At 34.4% G+C, this 18,920-nt stretch overlaps 1 protein-coding gene across 1 annotated transcript; it reads right to left on the bottom strand.

Annotated features, from left to right (window-relative positions):
- Nucleotides 1-3,133, bottom strand: RLF (reduced lateral root formation). Its single transcript, XM_048082514.2, has 6 exons — nucleotides 2,977-3,133; nucleotides 2,665-2,717; nucleotides 2,149-2,527; nucleotides 1,729-1,863; nucleotides 559-609; nucleotides 1-448 (listed from the first exon to the last, which is right to left on the bottom strand). Exons 2-6 carry the CDS (start codon nucleotides 2,695-2,697, stop codon nucleotides 372-374), a joined length of 675 nt encoding a protein of 224 aa, XP_047938471.1. The 5' UTR covers nucleotides 2,698-2,717; nucleotides 2,977-3,133; the 3' UTR covers nucleotides 1-371.
- Nucleotides 3,134-18,920: the final 15,787 nt, after the last annotated feature.

Raw genomic sequence — 18,920 nt, 5'->3', positions numbered from 1 at the left:
TTAGGTGAAGAACCACATGGGAAAATAATATAATCACTGTCAAGACATTGTCGAATACACAAAAATCACCTATAAATACAAATCAACCCGGTTGGTATTAGAATGTTAGGAAGAAAATAGGTAATGGCTAAAAACAAATTGAACTCAATCACCATCAAGAATTTATTCTACAGCTTGGCAGGAGGGACTGATACATTTTCCTCCTTTATTTCATTTTTTTCTCTGTTTATATATGATCTATTGCTCCGTTGGAACTAAACGAAATACAGAGGCCTTCAGAGAAGTGAAACTTCAAGGTGGGAAGCATGAGATGTCAAGATCGGAATGGTTACAAAGAATTGAAACTTCTTTTTGTGAAAACGTGAGCATCTTCATTTTCCTTCGTCCAAAATACCAACCAGGCATTTCTCAATCAAGAACTCTGCATTAACCCAAGCATGGTATTTGTCTGAATAAACGCGTCAGGATAACAAACATCACCAGCTCCATGTCATATAAATTATGTAGTACTAGAATTGCTAAAGTAATAAAGTCAGCATATTTGACAAAAGAGGATACTGAATAAAGATGTGCAATCTTTTCCAACAGCCTTCATCAGGAAATCCACACCTGGAAGTAGAAGATGCATGGGAAAGTTAGTGCAAAATAACTAGATAGAATCACGTCAACTGCTAACATTCTCATTTCTCAACATAGTTGAGAGCTAGGCAAAATCAAATGATTTCAAGAGTAAAGACTCTAGTCAGCAGATATAAAACATAAACATTAAGTCACATAAATCATCATCAAAAGCAGATCTATATGGAATCAAACCACTCAAACTCACATTAGAGGTTTTAGGCTCTGACACAAGAAAACAGGTGGAGGGTAGTCCAGTTACCTAATAATGCATAACAACACTAGCAGAATCTCACAAGGTAATGAAGTGAGGAAGATATGTGATATCCAAGTCAGGCATAAAGGATATGATAACCTCAGGTAGAAACAGAGATCTCCAAATGGGGAAACATTAACCACGAGCTCACATACTAACAATTGATCAAGGACAGATTAATACATAAGAGTTATAAGATAGTATTTAGAATGATTCTAAGGACATAATCATGTCTGAGATACTTCTACTTAAAATGAATGCATAAAAGGGATGAGAGGCAGGAGATTCGGAAGCATTCCATATGTGTTTATAAACACTAGCACAAAAGTATGTGAAAAGAGAATGACTGAGCAAGATGCAGATACATGTTTCTTGATTACCTTTTATTTTCTTTACTATCTCTGACCACAAAATAATGCTATGCGTGCAGTTTAAACTGTTACTGAACTTTTTTGCTACATTTAACCTATTAAATGGACGATGAGAACAAGATGGCCAAAGTCCAATATAGAACAATATGAACCCTCCACCAATAATAACACTCGCAATGATAATTAGCATGCCTTATTTAGAGGCAAGACAAATTATGAGGCCAATGGGAACCAAATCAAATGACAAACGTGTAAAGAATAGATATGGATTTTAAAATCAATCAAGTAAAAATGCTAATGCATAATGCAAGAGCATATGAGAATACAATTTATTTTTTTTCCCCATCGACTGAAATAGACAACAAACTTCTAGAAGTATTAGAGAAATCTAAAGAAGCAATAATAGCAACCACGAATAACAAGGTAATGCAAAGAAGATAAACTCCAAAGCTGATGCAACTAAGTCAGGAATTTAATGCCTACCTCCAGGATGGAACTTCATATATGGTGCAATATTGTAGACACGACCTTTTAGAACAGTCCACATGGAGCCTTCAGACTGATGTTGTTTAACTTCATTAAGTGATATGAGTCTCTTATTTGACTGCCCCTTCAATCCTGAGACAAAAGAATCAGCACAGAAGAACTCATTCCGAGCTAGATGAAGTAGAATCGATACTATTGCATAGCATTACAGTGCTTCGGAGTTAAATATGTCATGTTGAGTGCATTCATAAACAAAACTGTACCAATGCAAACAAACATATTCCCAATGACACTTTATTTGGCAATATAATTATCGAAAGCAAGACTTTGACAATGCTAAGCTCACAAGTAGCCGATCACAAAGCACGTCATTTATATGTTAAATCATTAATTCAGTAGCTAGTGATTATTGACAACCTGCTAGGTCAGGGTGTGTTCTGGTAAGCTTAAGCCAGTCCATCTGACTATATCCCTTCTCAAAAGGAACCTTAGTACGGGTTGCAGGTTTCCTGGAAGGAGCCTTCAATTCCACCGAAGCCTTAGCTGAACTTCCAGCACCCTCTTGTATAGGTTGTTTTGGGCTTTGCTGCACTGCCCCACGAGATGACGCATCAATCACATTAAAGGAGAGAGATCCAACAGTTTCCTGCTTCTGTGAGGAAGCATTCACTTTCCATATGCTACCACTATTCTCCTTACTACTCCTATCCGCCGTATTCTCACTATCATCAATACGAATCTGACTAACAGCATCAGAAGCTTTCTCAGTTGCAAAACCATCTAGAGGTGGCCCAGCCTAACAACATCCAGTATTAAAATTCTCAGAAACAGGAATCATAGGTATGACCAAAACACATAAACAACACATGAAATTCGCAGATTTCGGAACTAAACCGTCACACTTGTTGAACAAGCGAATTAAGTAGTGCTTACAGGACAAAAGGTGAAATCATCATCATCAGCCATTGTCCCGATGTAAGATGCCTCTGCACAAATATTCAATCACAGTGAATTAGGTAACAATTGAACCTAAGCAATAACGAATCCCCAGCAGCAAATTGCGAACTCCTCACATGATGAAGAAATTCCGCCCCCAATAATACTTATCTACAACCCTAGTATTCAACAATTACTCCTCCTCTAAGAATGTACTGTATAGCTTTAATTGCTGTGTTAATTTTTTTCGTAAATACAGAGAATAATTTATCCAGCACAAGAAAGCAAATACAAAAAATAAAAACTCACATTCAGAAAAGCACACAGAATCAGAGGGTGTGGAGGCGCAGAGAGAAGGCGTAGTCTTGTTGAAGACGATCTATGCAGTGGGTTGAATTTTTGGTCTTTGATGGGGAAAATTGAAAATTCTCTTTGGTGGTCGATATTCGATATTTTTATATATTTTATATTTTGCTGTTTACTACTTGGTACAATTTTGAATGTCCTATACTATTTTTTGTGATACATATTTACCCGTGTAGTGCTTCCTTCATTCTAAAAGATTGACACCTTTGAGATGGTAGAAAGTTAATGTAAAATTGATAAAATAAGAAAGAGATTAAAAAAATATGTTGGCGAAAAATAGATCTCGCTTCATTAGAGCATCCATAGTGGGATATAGTTTGTCCCATAGACCGCCCTAAACCAATTTATAGCACTCTGCGTAAGTATTTTATTGTCATACTCATTTACTTGCAATAGGGCGCCATATAGCTTGTCCTATTGTTTTAACAAGTATTTTGTGTTTCTTTCATTCGTGGAAAAAAACAAACCCTGAATAAAGTTTTTTTATGTTTGAATACAATATAATAGCGAAATATTCATAAATCAATATGAAAATCTTCGTTTTATTAAAAAGCCGAAAAAGTACAAAAGTGAAATACTAAAAAAAAACTATAAAATTTTACAATTACGTGACCAAATATTTCCAGTGAGAAGTTAATTGGGAAAAGAGACTGGAAGACGTGTGAAATGAAACTAAACTATGATGTATTCATAGAGTGGAAAATAAAACAAAAAATAAAATAAATTAGAAAACCATAGTCCGAGCTATTGTCCGGGTGCCCGCAATGGCGGACTATACATTGGGTGGGCGTATGGGGCGAGGCTTAAGGCAGCCATTCTCAGTGGCAGACTATAGCACGGACGATGTATAGTCCGAAATACTACAATCAGCCACATTACAGATGCTCTTAAGGAGAGAGAATTTTTCTTAAATAGAAAGATTTTATTCTTAAGGCATTGACCAAAAAGGAGTTTCTATATTTAAGGGACGGATAAAATATTATATTTTTAAGTAAATAGATAATAAAATTTAAAAAATGGTGTTAATTATTTTTAATTTTTTTAGACATTCTATTATGTTGAAGGGACAAATTTCTCGATGGATAAGTTGGATAGTTGATCATTTCGGTCATGTGTAGCTTGCACTTAGTATGGATTCTTAGAATTCTCTATTTGTTCCCAACTCTCAAGAATGAAAAATAGTCAAATACTATTGTGAGTCCATTGAGTCCTTTAATACTGTGGAGCATATAGAGTTAGGATTCGAAAATACCTAATTTTGACCCATTAATCGTGAGTCACCTCACTCGGCAGAGTGACATGTCATCAAAACACCACTCAATTGAGTGATGTGCACTAGAGATGCCGACTCCCACTCACCCGAGTGGCTTATCATTGACATCACACTCGGGTGAAGGGGATGCACTGCAAACACCAAATTTCACTTGACCAAGTTACTTATTGTCAACATTCCACTCGGTGAGTGACATGGTCTTGACATCATTTCGCGTTCTTTATTCTTCTGAACTTAGTCTCCTTCTCTATATTTTCTCAAGCTACAATGAGATTAAACAACCAACAAATGAATTAAAAAAAATTACAACAAGTGAATTAAAAAAAAACAACCACAAGTGAATCTATGTAAACACTTAAAAATTGCATAAGATCTTAGGAAAAGCTACCACAATTTGATTCACGTCACGATAGTTTTCAGTAGGTACCACAAAAATTTGAACTCAAGTTTATGGATCCTAGTTACGCAGTTCACTTTACTTTTTCTTTCTATTTAAATTTTATTTATGGGTTATATTTTTATTTTATGTTTAATATTGTGAATTTTTTCGTTACGTTCTCTTCATCCCAACTTGTGAGACATTTCTATTTGGCACAAGAATTTGGAAAGTGGTGTATATTAAGTTAAATTAGATAATAAAAAAGGTGAAAGAATAAAATAGGAGAGAACTAGATGATAAATTAAGAGAGAATAAAATAAAATAAGGGATAAAATAAACACAGAAGAAAAATAAAGTACTCTAGAAAATGCGTTAATTAGCCAAAGACATTTCAAAAAGGAATAAGCCCCATTAAGTTAGGATAAAGCGAATATAATAAGTGGCATGATTAATTATTGTTTAAAAGAAAATTGTGTCATTATCATTTAGCTTAAGAAATTTCAAAAAAGAATAAGCCTCATTAAGTTAGGATGAAGGGAATATAAATTTTTTAATTATAACACTCCCTTCTCATTTTAAGTGAAACATATTTTTGAATCATATTGAATGAAAATAAAATATAAGAAATAATAAAATAGAGATTACATTACATAAGTAATTTATATTTGTTCATAAAAATATAGTCCATTCTTCCACAAAATAATAAATCCAATTTTACAATCTAAATTCCTCTTGTTTTCATTTCATATAAATGGACCATATTCTACTAAATTATTGCTCTTATGTTCTTATAAATTTATATACTACTGCTACTTATAAAGTTGAGACATTCCACAGAGGAGTAGCTAATTTTTTATGGTTATGCCGAATATGTATTCTTTTTTCTGTGACCAATTCAGCAAGGAAATCTACACCATTTTCTTCTGATCCAGACCAAGTCTCAACAAATTTTCCGGTTTTTCTCATTGCATTTTGACTTGTACTGGAATTTGTATGAACAATTAATATGTATGGATTTCGTGCGAACAAGTCTTACAAATCTTCTTTAAGATCCCCCCCAATAAAGTGTGTGGATTTCGTATGAACAATTAATTTCAGTATGTAGTTATTTCATATTTTTCCGATCATCATTCATAAATTTGACAATTGATTCAAGAAAAAATAACATCTCTAGCAAAATCGCATGAACCAAATAAATCGCCCAAAACTCGTCTAATAAAACGCAACAAATAAAATAAAACCAAAATTAATAATCAAAGATCCAACAAATTTTCAATTCATAAAATTAAATTGCTCAACAATCAAGCAATAGTATAAAGAATGAAGTCAGTAGTTTCAATCCGCGCAACACCTTTAGACCCCATCGCGGCCGCCGGATCTCTGGCAGCGCTAGCGGCGGCACCTCCCCCGTGCTGGTGGCCGGAATCTTCGTGGCCGGCGGGAGGGTGGTAGTACATCCGGGCTGTTTGGGGGCAGTGAGAGTGGAATCTGCAAGCCATCCTCACGCCGGCATCCAATAGCTCCATGTACTTTGCCATTTCTCTCTCTAGAATTTAATTTTGCCCTAATTTTTTCCCCTCTTCGAGAATTTCAGCGAGAAAGGCTGGAAGAAGAAAAAAAAGGGAAGAATTGAGGAAACGGGATTGTGATTTTTGAGAATCAAAACACGTCCCAGCCCATGAAATGTAGAAATCTTGTGTTTGATTGAGAGAATTTAGGGGGAAGAGGGGTTTATATAGTGTTTTTGCCGAGGTCTTTCTACGCCGCTTCGTAGAATTAGGGATCCAGAATTTGCTATTGTACCCCTGAACTTTTTACTATTTTTATTTTCCTCTTTCGTTATTAATTGGAATAATTTTAGTTTATACGCCACCGTTTTATTCTTATTTTGAGCCAACCCTTTAACCATACGTCCGGTCCATTTCCTTGCTTGAATTATTAAAAACTCACCTACTTGCCTTTTCATTTACTAAACGGTTAACAACATAATATAAATATCATACTCTTATTTATAACTTTTTTCTTAGTTCATATAATCGTTGATTATAAATCTGGATTCAACTCAACTAGAAATTATTAGGTTCTTAACGGGTCAGCCCGATAAAGATATGACCCAATAAAACTAGACATAAATTTATTAATTTCGTGCATGTTCGTGTCAGTTTTTGTGTCGTGTCTAAAATTCTCCGCCCTATTTTTCATGTATAAAATGTCCTACAAAAATTTTTAATTGATTAAAATATGAACGTGACATACAAAATTAGACACCACTTATATATGTGACGATAAACATTTGATTTATCACGACAAGCATTACTAAGTTTAGAATGAACAGTTAGTGAACAGTGGTGATAAATTTACGAGGTGACCAACGCAGAACGCATAAAAATAGCAATAAATATTAAATTTATATAAAAATGATAAGAAATAAAATATATTTTGAAGCATAATTAAGAAAACTGAGAATGTTCGAGAAAATATGAAATAAAATACTATGCATTAGAATTAACAAAAGTAAAAAAGGCGATAAACATAAAAAAAAGAGGGAATATAGAAAGGATAAAATAAATAAAACATAACCAGTGAAAAAACTTTGGTTAGTTTCAGTCTAATACTAGATAAAATTATATGAAAATTTCCAAATAATAGCTTTAAATAATTAGATAAAAGAATTTGTAATTTAAAATTTAAATTTAAATAAGTAGAATAAATTTCAAAATAAACATCAATAATTATAAATATTAAGAGGTTAAATGTATCTAATCTATATTAGGCATTTAGTTGGAATATGAATATTAACTTATTAAGAATGTATGTAATCTATATTAGGCATCAATAATGATTCCTTTTGAATTTTCGAAATCTTTCATGAGGTCCAAAATCAAGGAGACCGAATCAAAACAACTACTGGCGTATTATCTGTCAAAATGAATCAATTAAAAGATGAGTAGGTAAATATTAGGAATACAGCAAAACACAAGGGCTGTCCTGAAATATCAAAGAATTTTATAGGAATTTATTCAACTAAATTGTGCCCAGAACCGCGTCAAGTTTCCGCAGATTCGATGCGTGGAAATTTTCAATAAAATAGTTATACCATTATACCCTTCTGTTCGCATTGCTTAGTTGACTTTCCTCAAATGCAATAATGCCTATTCATTGTACTCTGTTTCATAATTCAGTCATTATTAATATCTTTGTCGCCTTTTGATTTAATTTTCTCTTCCTCATTTATTTTAATGGCGTCACGGTTATAATATACAAACTCTCGTATGCCAAACTTTTTGGCACGAAGTTAAAACAAAATATATTAAGTGTGTTAAACAAATAAATAAAAATTTAAGAAAGAAAAGAAATAGAGAAAAATAAAGTAAACTAATAAAGTAGAGAGCATAATTAAGAAAGATAAAAAAGTTAGTAGTACTACTATATATGAAAATGATTCAACTATGAGTAAACTTTTCGAAATAGAAAAATGATTCAATTATGAGTAAATTTTTCGAAATAGAAAAATGATTCAACTATAAGGGAGTACTCCCCCGTCGAATTATTCACTTTTGTTATTTTCGTCCGTTCCTGTTTACTTTCATTTTTTACCATAATAATAACTAAGTTTTTCATGCAATTAACTCGTATTAGTCATATATTATTATACAATTAATATATAAAAGGAATCATATTTTATTAACTTTTTCAGATCACTTTTGTTTACTTTTTCATAAAACTATTAGAATCAAAGTCAACGATTATTGAATATAACCTACTAGTATTGGAGAACAAAGTTTTCAACGGCGACATTATTGCCATATCATCAATTGGGCGTAGTTATAATAGTACTTAATTAACTCATCGATTGATAACTTGTTCATCGTCTATAACTCTATAAGTAATACGTATGGTAATAATGTTTATTCTCAAACAAAACTATATAAGAAAAGAAAAAAGAGGAAATAAATAAAAACAATAATAAGGTATCCGTGAGCTACTGAGTCTACAAAATTATGATTTTGAAATATCCAAACGAATGAAAATTGAAAAGTAAGAATTCGACCCCCTATTCAGTTTTACCGAAGAATACTACTCCCTCCGTCCCCGATTAAAAGTCACACTTTTCCATTTCAATTTGTCCCTAATTAAGGGTCACACTTCATTTTTACCATAAATAGTAAGTAGGTCTCACATTCCACTAATTTAATTCACTCACATTTTATTATAAAACCAATATAAAAAAATGGGTCTCACATTTCACTAATTTTTTCAACCAACTTTTCTTTACATTTCTTAAAACCCGTGCCCGGTCAAAGTGTGACTCTTAATGGGAGACAGAGGGAGTAGTAGAGTACTTTTAAAGGAAATTTCATCGCCTTATATCTTCGCATAACTTGTAAAAAAATTATTCGCACAACTCACTTTTACTTTACGTCAAGATATATATTATTCACTAGAGAAAGTTATTAGACTCCACTGGTTTTGTAATCGATTCGAAAAATAAGCAACTTGGCTTAATTGGGGTGAAATGGAGAATAAATGTAATCGATTCGAAAAATAAGCAACTTGGCTTAATTGGGGTGAAAATGGAGAATAAATGGAATTTTAAATGGGGATGGTAAAAAAACTATACTCCTTCAGACTACTACTACTTAGTGGTGGCAAATCATGCAGATTGGGTCGTTATTGGTCATTCTGATAACAACCCAATCCAATAAGGTCTAACACTAACCCGAATCCAACCTGCTAAAGAAACTGCAAATCCGAACACGACCTGCTACCTTCAAACCTGAACACGACCCAAACCCGATATGAACTTGTTAACGACACGATATAATATGGGTTGACACGATACGATTACGACCTGAATCCAATATTACACGATCAAAATCTGATACTCTTACACAATTAAACCTAATTTTAAACTTGATTTACGTGAAAAAATCAAAATTTCATGATTTAAACCCGATTTACAACAAATTAAATAACTAAACTAAACCATTAATTTTTTATAAAAAAATAAAAAAATAATATTACTTCTTAATGGGTTATCCGTATCTAACCCGAACCCAACCTGAAATTTTTGGGTTTTTAACTGGTCAACCCAATAAGGACACGAACCCATTAAGGTTTGGCCCAAATTCATTATTTTCATACGGATTCGTATCGGATCAAAAAATGCCACTACTCCTTTTTTTTAATTATGATTTATAAATTCTTATATGTTGAAAGGCATAGAAACAATGAAATAAAATTATTTCCAATCCAAATATAACTGAACTATAAATGTACTACAAAAAGAAAATGTACTCAATCCAAAATTCAAGTTCTCAATTCATTGAACTCGTTCTCAACACCTACTTTTGCTTTATGGGCAATGTAGGCTCGATCTCGACAGACGAATTGGTAGGAATAGAACTAGCTAGTCGACGAATTGGCCATGTCAGTAGCATACTGATCATCTATTCGCTTCTTCCTCACAAATAAACAACAAATCAAATTATTAAAAAAATAAATTTAAACTCTTTTCGTCTCATATAAAGTGACACGTTATACAAACCTTAATTTCCTCCTCATATATATCTTGAAAAGGAACTCGGCCACATGATTTACAACATCTGCACATGATTATGTCAAACAATTATTTAACCTAACTATATAATGTGAAACCAAAAAAACAAATTTAAGAGTTTTTTTTCAATATATATACGAAATAACTTTAAGAGGCCTTACATTTTGAAGTTGATCTTATAAGTCTCGCATCTTCTTCCACAGCTATTGCACCATTCTGGTTTCATAATGGAATATGGAATTATGAATTAGAATTCAACGAACAATCGGCGGGATATTGGAATAATTGGAACACAAGTACGACGGTGGAATGGAAACCGATACCGGCAGCGGTGGTTACAAAATTACGGTGCGAATAAATAATATAGGGAGTACTTATTTATATAGATGGGATAACAAGTAAAGGAAACAAATATATATGGAATATAAGGAATTAAATTAATAACCACTAATATTTTATTTGACTTATATAATTTATAGTTTATCACCCGTATATGTTAAGATTATTATTGTAAATTTATAATATTATTTAGTGTATCCTTTATTATATTAATAATGAAACAAAATCTAACAAATCTAAAAGAAAATTACACGTTATAATAAAACTTACCAACAGAAATAATACTAGTTAGGATTTTCCCATGGTTAGTCTTATTCTTAATTCATTAGCTATTAATTTGTTTGTGTTCTTTTATATTTATTATACTAATAGATTTTTTTATAACTAGATTAATTCATCTTTCTAATAATTAATTTACTTTTTTGATTCTCATAAATTCATGTATGTTCTTTTTTTTTTCCTCACGTTAGTAATTTTTACTATTATAATTTAAGGATTTTTTTTCATTATTCACTTCATTATTCTCTCTTCTACTTTCTCTCCACTTTAACTATTTATTAGTATAATTTTTTTCTAAAATGAGTGCAGAAAATGAAATTACTCAAACTATTGTAGTACTCTCTCCACTTTAACTATTTATTAGTATCATTTTTTCTAAAATAAGTGCAGAAAATAAAATTACTCAAACTATTATAGTACGGAGGGAACAGGTTATGACTAATATTTTTTAGCCAAAATACAATTAATTTTTTTTTGAAAAAATGTTATATTTGTAACTGTGCTCTAACTCATTCTGCATATAGGACATAGAGTAATTTTTTATTATTCTCTTCATTGCATCATGAATGAGACATTGTTTTAGACACAAAATTGAAGAAAAATGATGTTTAGTGGAATAAATACACAAAAGAAATAAAGTGGAGATGTGAAGAGGTAAAAAGTATAGAAGTAAAGAAGTGGAGATGCGAAAAGATAAAAGGTAGAGAAGTACCAATAAAAACTAATTATAATGGGACGAGGACGACCTTAAAAGGAATAAGACTTGGTTATAATAGGACAGACAAAATAATTATTTTATTAATTAATATTGAAATAATACTTGTTTTTATATTTAATATGAAATTAAATATTTCAATATGAGGATATGCTCTAATCTTTGTTAAGAAAATTTAAGATTGTATAATTAAGAATTAAGATTGAGCTAGAATGAGATTGAGTGGTTTAGGATTAAGGAAGATATGTTTTAGTTCCTCCATTTATCCCATAAAAGATACTCCCTCCGTTCTACTATAGCAGTCCCAATCAGTTTAGTTCGTTCCGCATTAGAAATCCAAATTAGAATTTTCCATAAATAGTAATGATCCACATTCCACTAATATTTTATTATAGAACTAAAAGTATATAAAAATGGTATTCACATTCCACTATTTTTTTCACTAACTTTTTCTTTACATTTCTTATGACTCACGCAAAACTAAATGGGAATACTAAAGTGCGACGGAGAGAGTATTTCATTTTCCTTGTTAATTTATCTTATTAAAAATATTACATTTTCATTTAAAAATAAATAAATTACCATTAATACATCAAACTACATTTTGACTTTCTTCAATATTGCTTCAATCACACTTTGTCTCATTTATTATTACCTCAATAAACATATCCTCTAATATGAGCTAGAATAGATCTAACATATCCTCTAATATGAGCCAAAAGCAACCCACTAAGTTCTTAGTAGAAAATGTATTGCTACATATGCGAGCATGATTTCCATTTTATAAAGTAAGTTAATGTAATAATATTATTTAAGTTGGTTAAGTGGTTTGAAATGAGGACACGTGTAAGAAAAAACGAGGAGGAAGTGGCAATTTCATGCAATTGACGTGTGTAATATGGAAGGATGAATCATTTTATTACATGGGTGGTAATAGAAAATGAGGGGGGAGGGGGAGGGGGTGGAAGAAAAAGAAGAAGATTAAAAAAAGAAGAACCATTGATAATGAGGGAGAGAAATAAGTTCAAAAGGAAAAATATAAAAATTAGAAGAAGGCTCGACGAGCATGCAAAAGAAAAGAAAATTTGGATCTAGGGGCGTAGAATGGGAAGAGGAATCTAGAGTTTGGTTAAATTACTTGTTATAACGAGGTGTGTATAAATCACATTTTTAATTTTACATGTGTTATATGATTAATTGCTATGTGTTAAATTGAAGTGAATAATTGAATTATACGATGTGATACTGATATGATATATTTAATGGAGATGATATGGGTATATGCTTGGTGCAATAAAATATTACTAGTATATTATATTGGATTATTTAGTGGAATATGATATGGATATGTGATTGGTGTAATAGATGTGTTTTGCATATGGTATTGAAATTATTTTGAATCATTGGATTAAAGAAGATCTGTGACGGTATTGCCCTGTATCTGAAATTACAGTGGGCATATTAGGACCTTCGGGTCAAATCATATTGGGACCTACGGGTCGAATCATAGTGGGACCTTCGGGTCAAATCATATTGGGACCCACGGGTCGAATCATAGTGGGACCTTCGGGTCAAATCATATTGGGACCTATGGGTCGAATCATAGTGGGACCTTCGGGTCAAGTCATATTGGGACCTACGGGTCGAATCATAGTGGGACCTTCGAGTCAATTATATTGGCATATTGGAAATTTCGGGCAGATACCTAACTTGATTTGTCACATAATAATAAATTGAACAAAGTGGCATATGCATATGCATGTGAATGTAATTACTTTATTTCAAGTGGTATTTATTTATTATAAATATATATGTTAGATTGGTTGGGGTGCGACACCCGATGTCCCCGTCCTTCTTCATCTTGTGTATGGAATACTTATCATGCCTTCTTTCTTTTCACACGACTCGGCAGCGCTTCTATTATCACCTAGTTTTTGCAGATGACCTAATGCTCTTTGACCGAGGTGACTTGATGTTCATGCAGGTCCTAGCCGGTGCTATTCAAGAATTTTCTAAGTGCTCGGGCCTAGAGGTGAGCTGATGGAAGTCTAACATTTTCATTGTAGGGACCATACCGTGAATGGAGGAAATCATCAACACTTTTGGCTTCCCGATTGCCCAGTTGACGGTTAAATATCTTGTAATTCCCCTCGCATCAAGAATGTTGAAAACGGCGGATTACTCTCAACTCATTGAGAAGATGTCCTCTACCGTTAAAAAATGGAACGGTAAGTCCCTCTCTTTTGCTGGACGTTTGGAACTGATTAGATCTTGCTTGCGGGGTGTGGAGGCATATTTGCTTCAAGCCTTTCCGCTTAATAGGAATATCACCTCTCGGGTGGTGAGCATTGCGAGGAATTTCCTGTGGGGATTGAAGAATGCAAACGTTGCCTGAAGGACGTGTGCCTGCCAAAGGAAGATTTAGGACTAGGTCTACGGGACTTGGATATGTGGAACTTTGCACTCCATGCAAAGATTCTTTGGAACATCTTTGCGAAGAAGGACACCCTTTGGATACTATGGATCACACGGAGATCATTCGAGGTGTCGACTTTTGGGATTGGACAGCCAGAGTTAAACAAGATTCAACTCTCATCAAACGCCTTATCACAATCCGAGACACCACGTTGGAGAAGTGATACGCTCGGATTTTGCGCTGTTTTAAGGCCATTATTTGGTTCGTTTTTAATGTCAATGTTGCATTACATGTCCATTATTTGCATATTTTATCTATTTTGGTATTTTGACATGTTTTGTGTGAAATGTGCATATTTGAGCCTAAAAAGGAGTTACAAAGCAAAGTAGGAAATCTGAAGAGCTTCAGGTAGCGTCCGACGACCGCCGCAACACTTCCGGCGACCACCGGTATTTAGCGGGGACAAAGACACGTCCGGCGACCGCCACAAAGAGTCAGAAGCTTCTGGATTACGCGCGGCGACCGCCGGCCAAGGTGCGGCGGCCGGCCACAGAAACGCGGCGCACGACAGCTGTGTTCAAACTCAATTTTCCGGCGATCCTTACGTCCGATCCGGGCGTTCTATGCACCATTCTCTTCGTCTTGAAAAGAGCTTCAAGTTGGTACCATGATTACCTCAATCGGAGTTCTGTGGAGAGAGTTATGGTCGTTCTACCAAAGTCGTACAAAGCTGCCAGCTGCAGTCTAGGCGAAAATTCAAAGAAGGAAAAAAGATATTACCTTGTGAAGCCAAATCTTTTCCTTCTACTACGGAGAACGAAAATTACATCTTTCTTAATGCTTGGGGGAAACTTATTACCAAATTTAAATCCTTCTCAAGCCTATATATATCCCATAACCTCATTCATAGAATTTAACCCTTCCATAGCCTCCAAAAGGGGAGCCTTCATGGCTCCCCCTCCATCCACCTTCTCTACTCCATAACCTAATTCTTCCATAATTCTTGGAGATTGAAGCAAGGCAAGAGGAGCATGAAGACTTCAAGATTTATCCTTGGGTTTTGTTTGTTTATTTCATGTCTCGTACTTTAATTATTGTTTTAGTTCATCTGTCTATGGATTGCTAAACAATAGAATTTTGAGGTTTGATAGTATTTGACTTTTAAGTACTCCCTCTGTCCCACAAAAGATGTCACACTTGTGGGACGGCACGGGATTTTAGAAGGTTTTATTTTGTGTGTTAAATGGAGAGAGAAAATATAATTTTTATATTCATGTGAGAGAGAACTTTTTCCAAAAAGGGAAATGTGACATCTTTTGTGGGACAAACTAAAAAGGAAAGTGTGACATCTTTTGTGGGACAGAGGGAGTAGTTCTTTTTATGTTTAATGTTCAGAACTCGTTTCCACTTGATTTTTCTTGAACTTTTATTCGACTAATTGGCCGTTACCTTGATTATTGTCAATCTTTGATTGGTTTATCTTATATGTTCATACAATAATTGTGACATGAGTATTGATGCATGATAGGGAACAATCATGGTAAAACTTGAGTCGGATGAACGTAGAACTAATTAGAATAACTAAAGAGTTAGTGAAATCATTATCCTTGAAATTCCTCTATTTGCCTATTTCTATCTTCTTTGCTTTTATTGTTTTACTTTATGTCTAGTTTTATAAATTTCACACCGAAACTCTTGTTTCTCTAGATAGTTATTGACGCTTAGTACATGATAGCCAGTTACAATTATATTCCCTGTGTTCGATATCCCGGTACTGACTTTTAGCTATACTAGATATACCCTGTATACTTGCAGGTATTTTTAGTGCTAACAAAAAGTGCAGGAAGAAGGCCCCAGGGCATGAAGTAGCTGAGCTCCTCACGAAATGGGACCAGCCCAAAGGTACACAAGAAGCTTATAATTGGTTCCGGCCAAGAGGCGAGAGAAGGTTTTGGTCCAAGTTTGTGTGGAAAGTTAACTGTAGCGTCTACTAAGTGGACCTCACAAGAAGCCCAAAGGTACACAAGAAGCTTATAATTGGTTCCCCACTCTCAATTAACAGTGCCGTTTTAAGGGAAGCTAACTGTAGCGTCTACTAAGTGGACCTAACTCGCTAGAACTCTGTCACAGTTATGAAGCAAGTTATATTAAATCATACACAATTGTGTCACTCAATCATGCAACATCAAGACTAACTTAGGGAAGAAACAAAGTAAAAACAAAACGAATATTAAATAGAAAATTGGAATTGTATAACCAAAGTCAATCCTATGAGTTTAGTTACCATAATGAAATAAGCTAAACACATAGATTGAAGGGAAGACAATTTGAACATAAAACTAAAGCAAATAAAACCCGTAGGTTGAATCCTTGTCGTTCTTGATGTTCTTGAAATCCTTCTCCAACTCCTTGCACAAGTGAAGTACTCTAGCTCTTGATCTCTATGAATTATTTTGCAAGTAGAAGCTTTCTCTTTTTGATGAAGCTTGAGGTTTATAGGGGAAAGTCAATCCTTGTTGTAGAAGGAAATGATATTCAAAATATGGTAAATCTTGGAGCAAATCTAGGGCATCTCGGATTTGCCGCCTTTCTCCGGCGGGGCGCCGCACCTTGGCCGGCGGTCACCGCGTTGGAGTCCAGAGAGTCTGTCTCTTCGGCAGCGGACCGCCGCAACTTCCGGTGGTCGCCGGGCGAGACTTCTCTTCCAAGCATATATTTCGGAGGCGGAACGCTGCATTGATCTGCCCGCCGGGTGCCGGCGGTCGCCATACACATTCGCGGCGGTCGCCGTCTGACTCCAGATTTCCAGAGTTTGCGTTTTGGCTCCCTTTTTTGGCTCAATTATGCACATTTCTCACAAAATACGTCAAAATACCAAAATAGACAAAATATGTAAATAATGGACGTGTAGAGTGACATTGACATAAAAAACGGACTAAATAACGGCCTTAAAATAGTGCAAAATCTGAGCGTATCATTAGGCCGCTGCTGCACAAACTAGCATGTCTTGTGCCTTTGCATCAGAATCATCGAGTGTCTCCTGGTACTGCTTACTTGGGTACTCTTTTTCCTCTTGGGATCTTTTTTCCCTCTGGATTTTTGGTCCTAAGAGGTTTTAACGAGGCCCGCCCATTCCTGGGTTGTGGGCAGCACCATCACGAGGTACCTCCTTGTTAAGTTCTCTTGCTACCTTTCCTTGTTCCCTGCTGGGGTTTTTCCTAGTGAGGTGTTTTTGCTTGCTTTCAGAATCCGGGCATGTCCGGTACTCTGTTCCCTTGGGTATGTCCAAGAAGAAATATATAATATTGTTTCATTTATTCAATTGATTTAAATATAAAAAAATGAGCTAGAATATATCTAACATATCAATGAAATAAAGCGGACTTAACTAACTTTATTGGTTGAAATGATCTCCAATTGAACAATTTTTCAAATCCAAGCTCTGTCAGGCCTAATAGCACCAGCAATGGAGGCCGATCGCAAGGGTCCCCATCGGCTGTCATAGGCCACCACTGTGGGGAGGAGCCCATCTCCAACCCCCAACGCCTCCGCCCCATACCCGATCAATCGCCCCAGCCGATACCTCATCAGCTCCGCATCAGCCCTGCGATGGGCCTCCATTGCGGAGGCTCGGGCAGATGGTGGAGCCGATTTTCATATTTTTTTAATATTAATTTTTTAATTTTATTATCTTATTATAAATACCTCAATCTCCCCTCCATTTCACACACCCACATCATTCTCTACTTCACATTTTTTTCTCACTAGAAATGTCTTTTAATTTCACTCCCATCGAAGAATTAATTTATTATGTAATTTTGTTTATATTATTTAGACATTTATGCTTTATTTAGTTTTTAAAATGAAATATGATTTTTGCCATATATTACGTTGTTTTTAATTTACATCAACAATTAAAAGTGAAATAAAATAGTGATGATGTGGAAATGAGATTGACTCTGAGATAAGCTCTCATTGCAGGGAGAGACTCTAATATGGGCCTACTGACGTGGTAGAAAAAAATGGAGATAGACTCTCAGATGAGCTCCGAAGATAGGCACAATTTCCAATGCTCTAAGACCACTAGAAACCCTGCCCATGTCCAGCTTAGGTTCAAATAAGACCAACAACTATAAATCCTACTCACTCCGTTCTACTTTTCTTTTTGGTTTGTCCCAACCAAGATGACTAATCACTAAAAATAGAAACACCTTTATCTCCACTTTATCCTCTCTCTTCTACTTTTTCACCACCACTCAACACACAAAATAAAACTATATAAAATCCGATGTTGCCCAAGAAAGAGGTTCAGATATCACGGGATGATCCAGAATGAAATACAGAGCAAGTAGGTTGAGACAGAAGGATAGTCCATATATCTTATTTTCATGAATTAAGTGAAGATATATACTCCATATTTACAAGTAAATAAATGTAGGTTATATACAAAGAGTAAAATGCATGTAAGGGGAAAATTTTACTCTCTTACAGATAAAAAATAGTCTTATTTGTGGACGACATGAATTTTAATGAGAACAAGAAAATACTAAGTGGAGTAATAGAGAACGGAAAAAATAGGTAAGTAAGAGAAGTAATATGATAAAATGAGTAAAATATGAGAGATACTCCCTCCGTCCTGCTTTAGGAGTCTCGGTTGATCAATTTTGGGCGTCCCGCTTTAGGAATCCCGGTTGAGATAAATTAATAAAAAATACATACAAAGTGTTAAAAGTGGGTCCTAACATCCACTACAACTAATAAAAAAAGTGTTAAAAGTGTGTCCCAACATCCACTACAACATTTATTAACACTCAATTAAAAGTGGGTCCCAACATCCACTACAATATTTATTTATTACACACTCAAAACTATTTTTAAAAAAAAACATGTGTCCACTCAACCGGGCGAGTATTAAAAAGACTTTCT

The sequence above is a fragment of the Salvia hispanica genome, chromosome 5 (genome assembly GCF_029641045.1).
Source record: "Salvia hispanica isolate PSC_SH4W2 chromosome 5, Shi_PSC_v1, whole genome shotgun sequence".
In the NCBI taxonomy this organism is placed as follows: domain Eukaryota; kingdom Viridiplantae; phylum Streptophyta; class Magnoliopsida; order Lamiales; family Lamiaceae; genus Salvia; species Salvia hispanica.
The sequence above is the reverse complement of the archived record's forward strand: the minus strand, read 5'-3'. Positions and strand labels throughout refer to the sequence as shown.

What these genes read in the sequence shown, in the direction of transcription:
- RLF (XM_048082514.2), bottom strand. Translation starts at nt 2,697, where the DNA reads ATGGCTGATGATGATGATTTCACCTTTTGTCCT. An exon ending in AACACACCCTGACCTAGCAG is followed by an intron (nt 1,864 to 2,148) that starts GTTGTCAATAAT and finishes CTTTTGTCTCAG; the next exon opens with GATTGAAGGGGCAGTCAAAT. An exon ending in TATGAAGTTCCATCCTGGAG is followed by an intron (nt 610 to 1,728) that starts GTAGGCATTAAA and finishes TTCTACTTCCAG; the next exon opens with GTGTGGATTTCCTGATGAAG.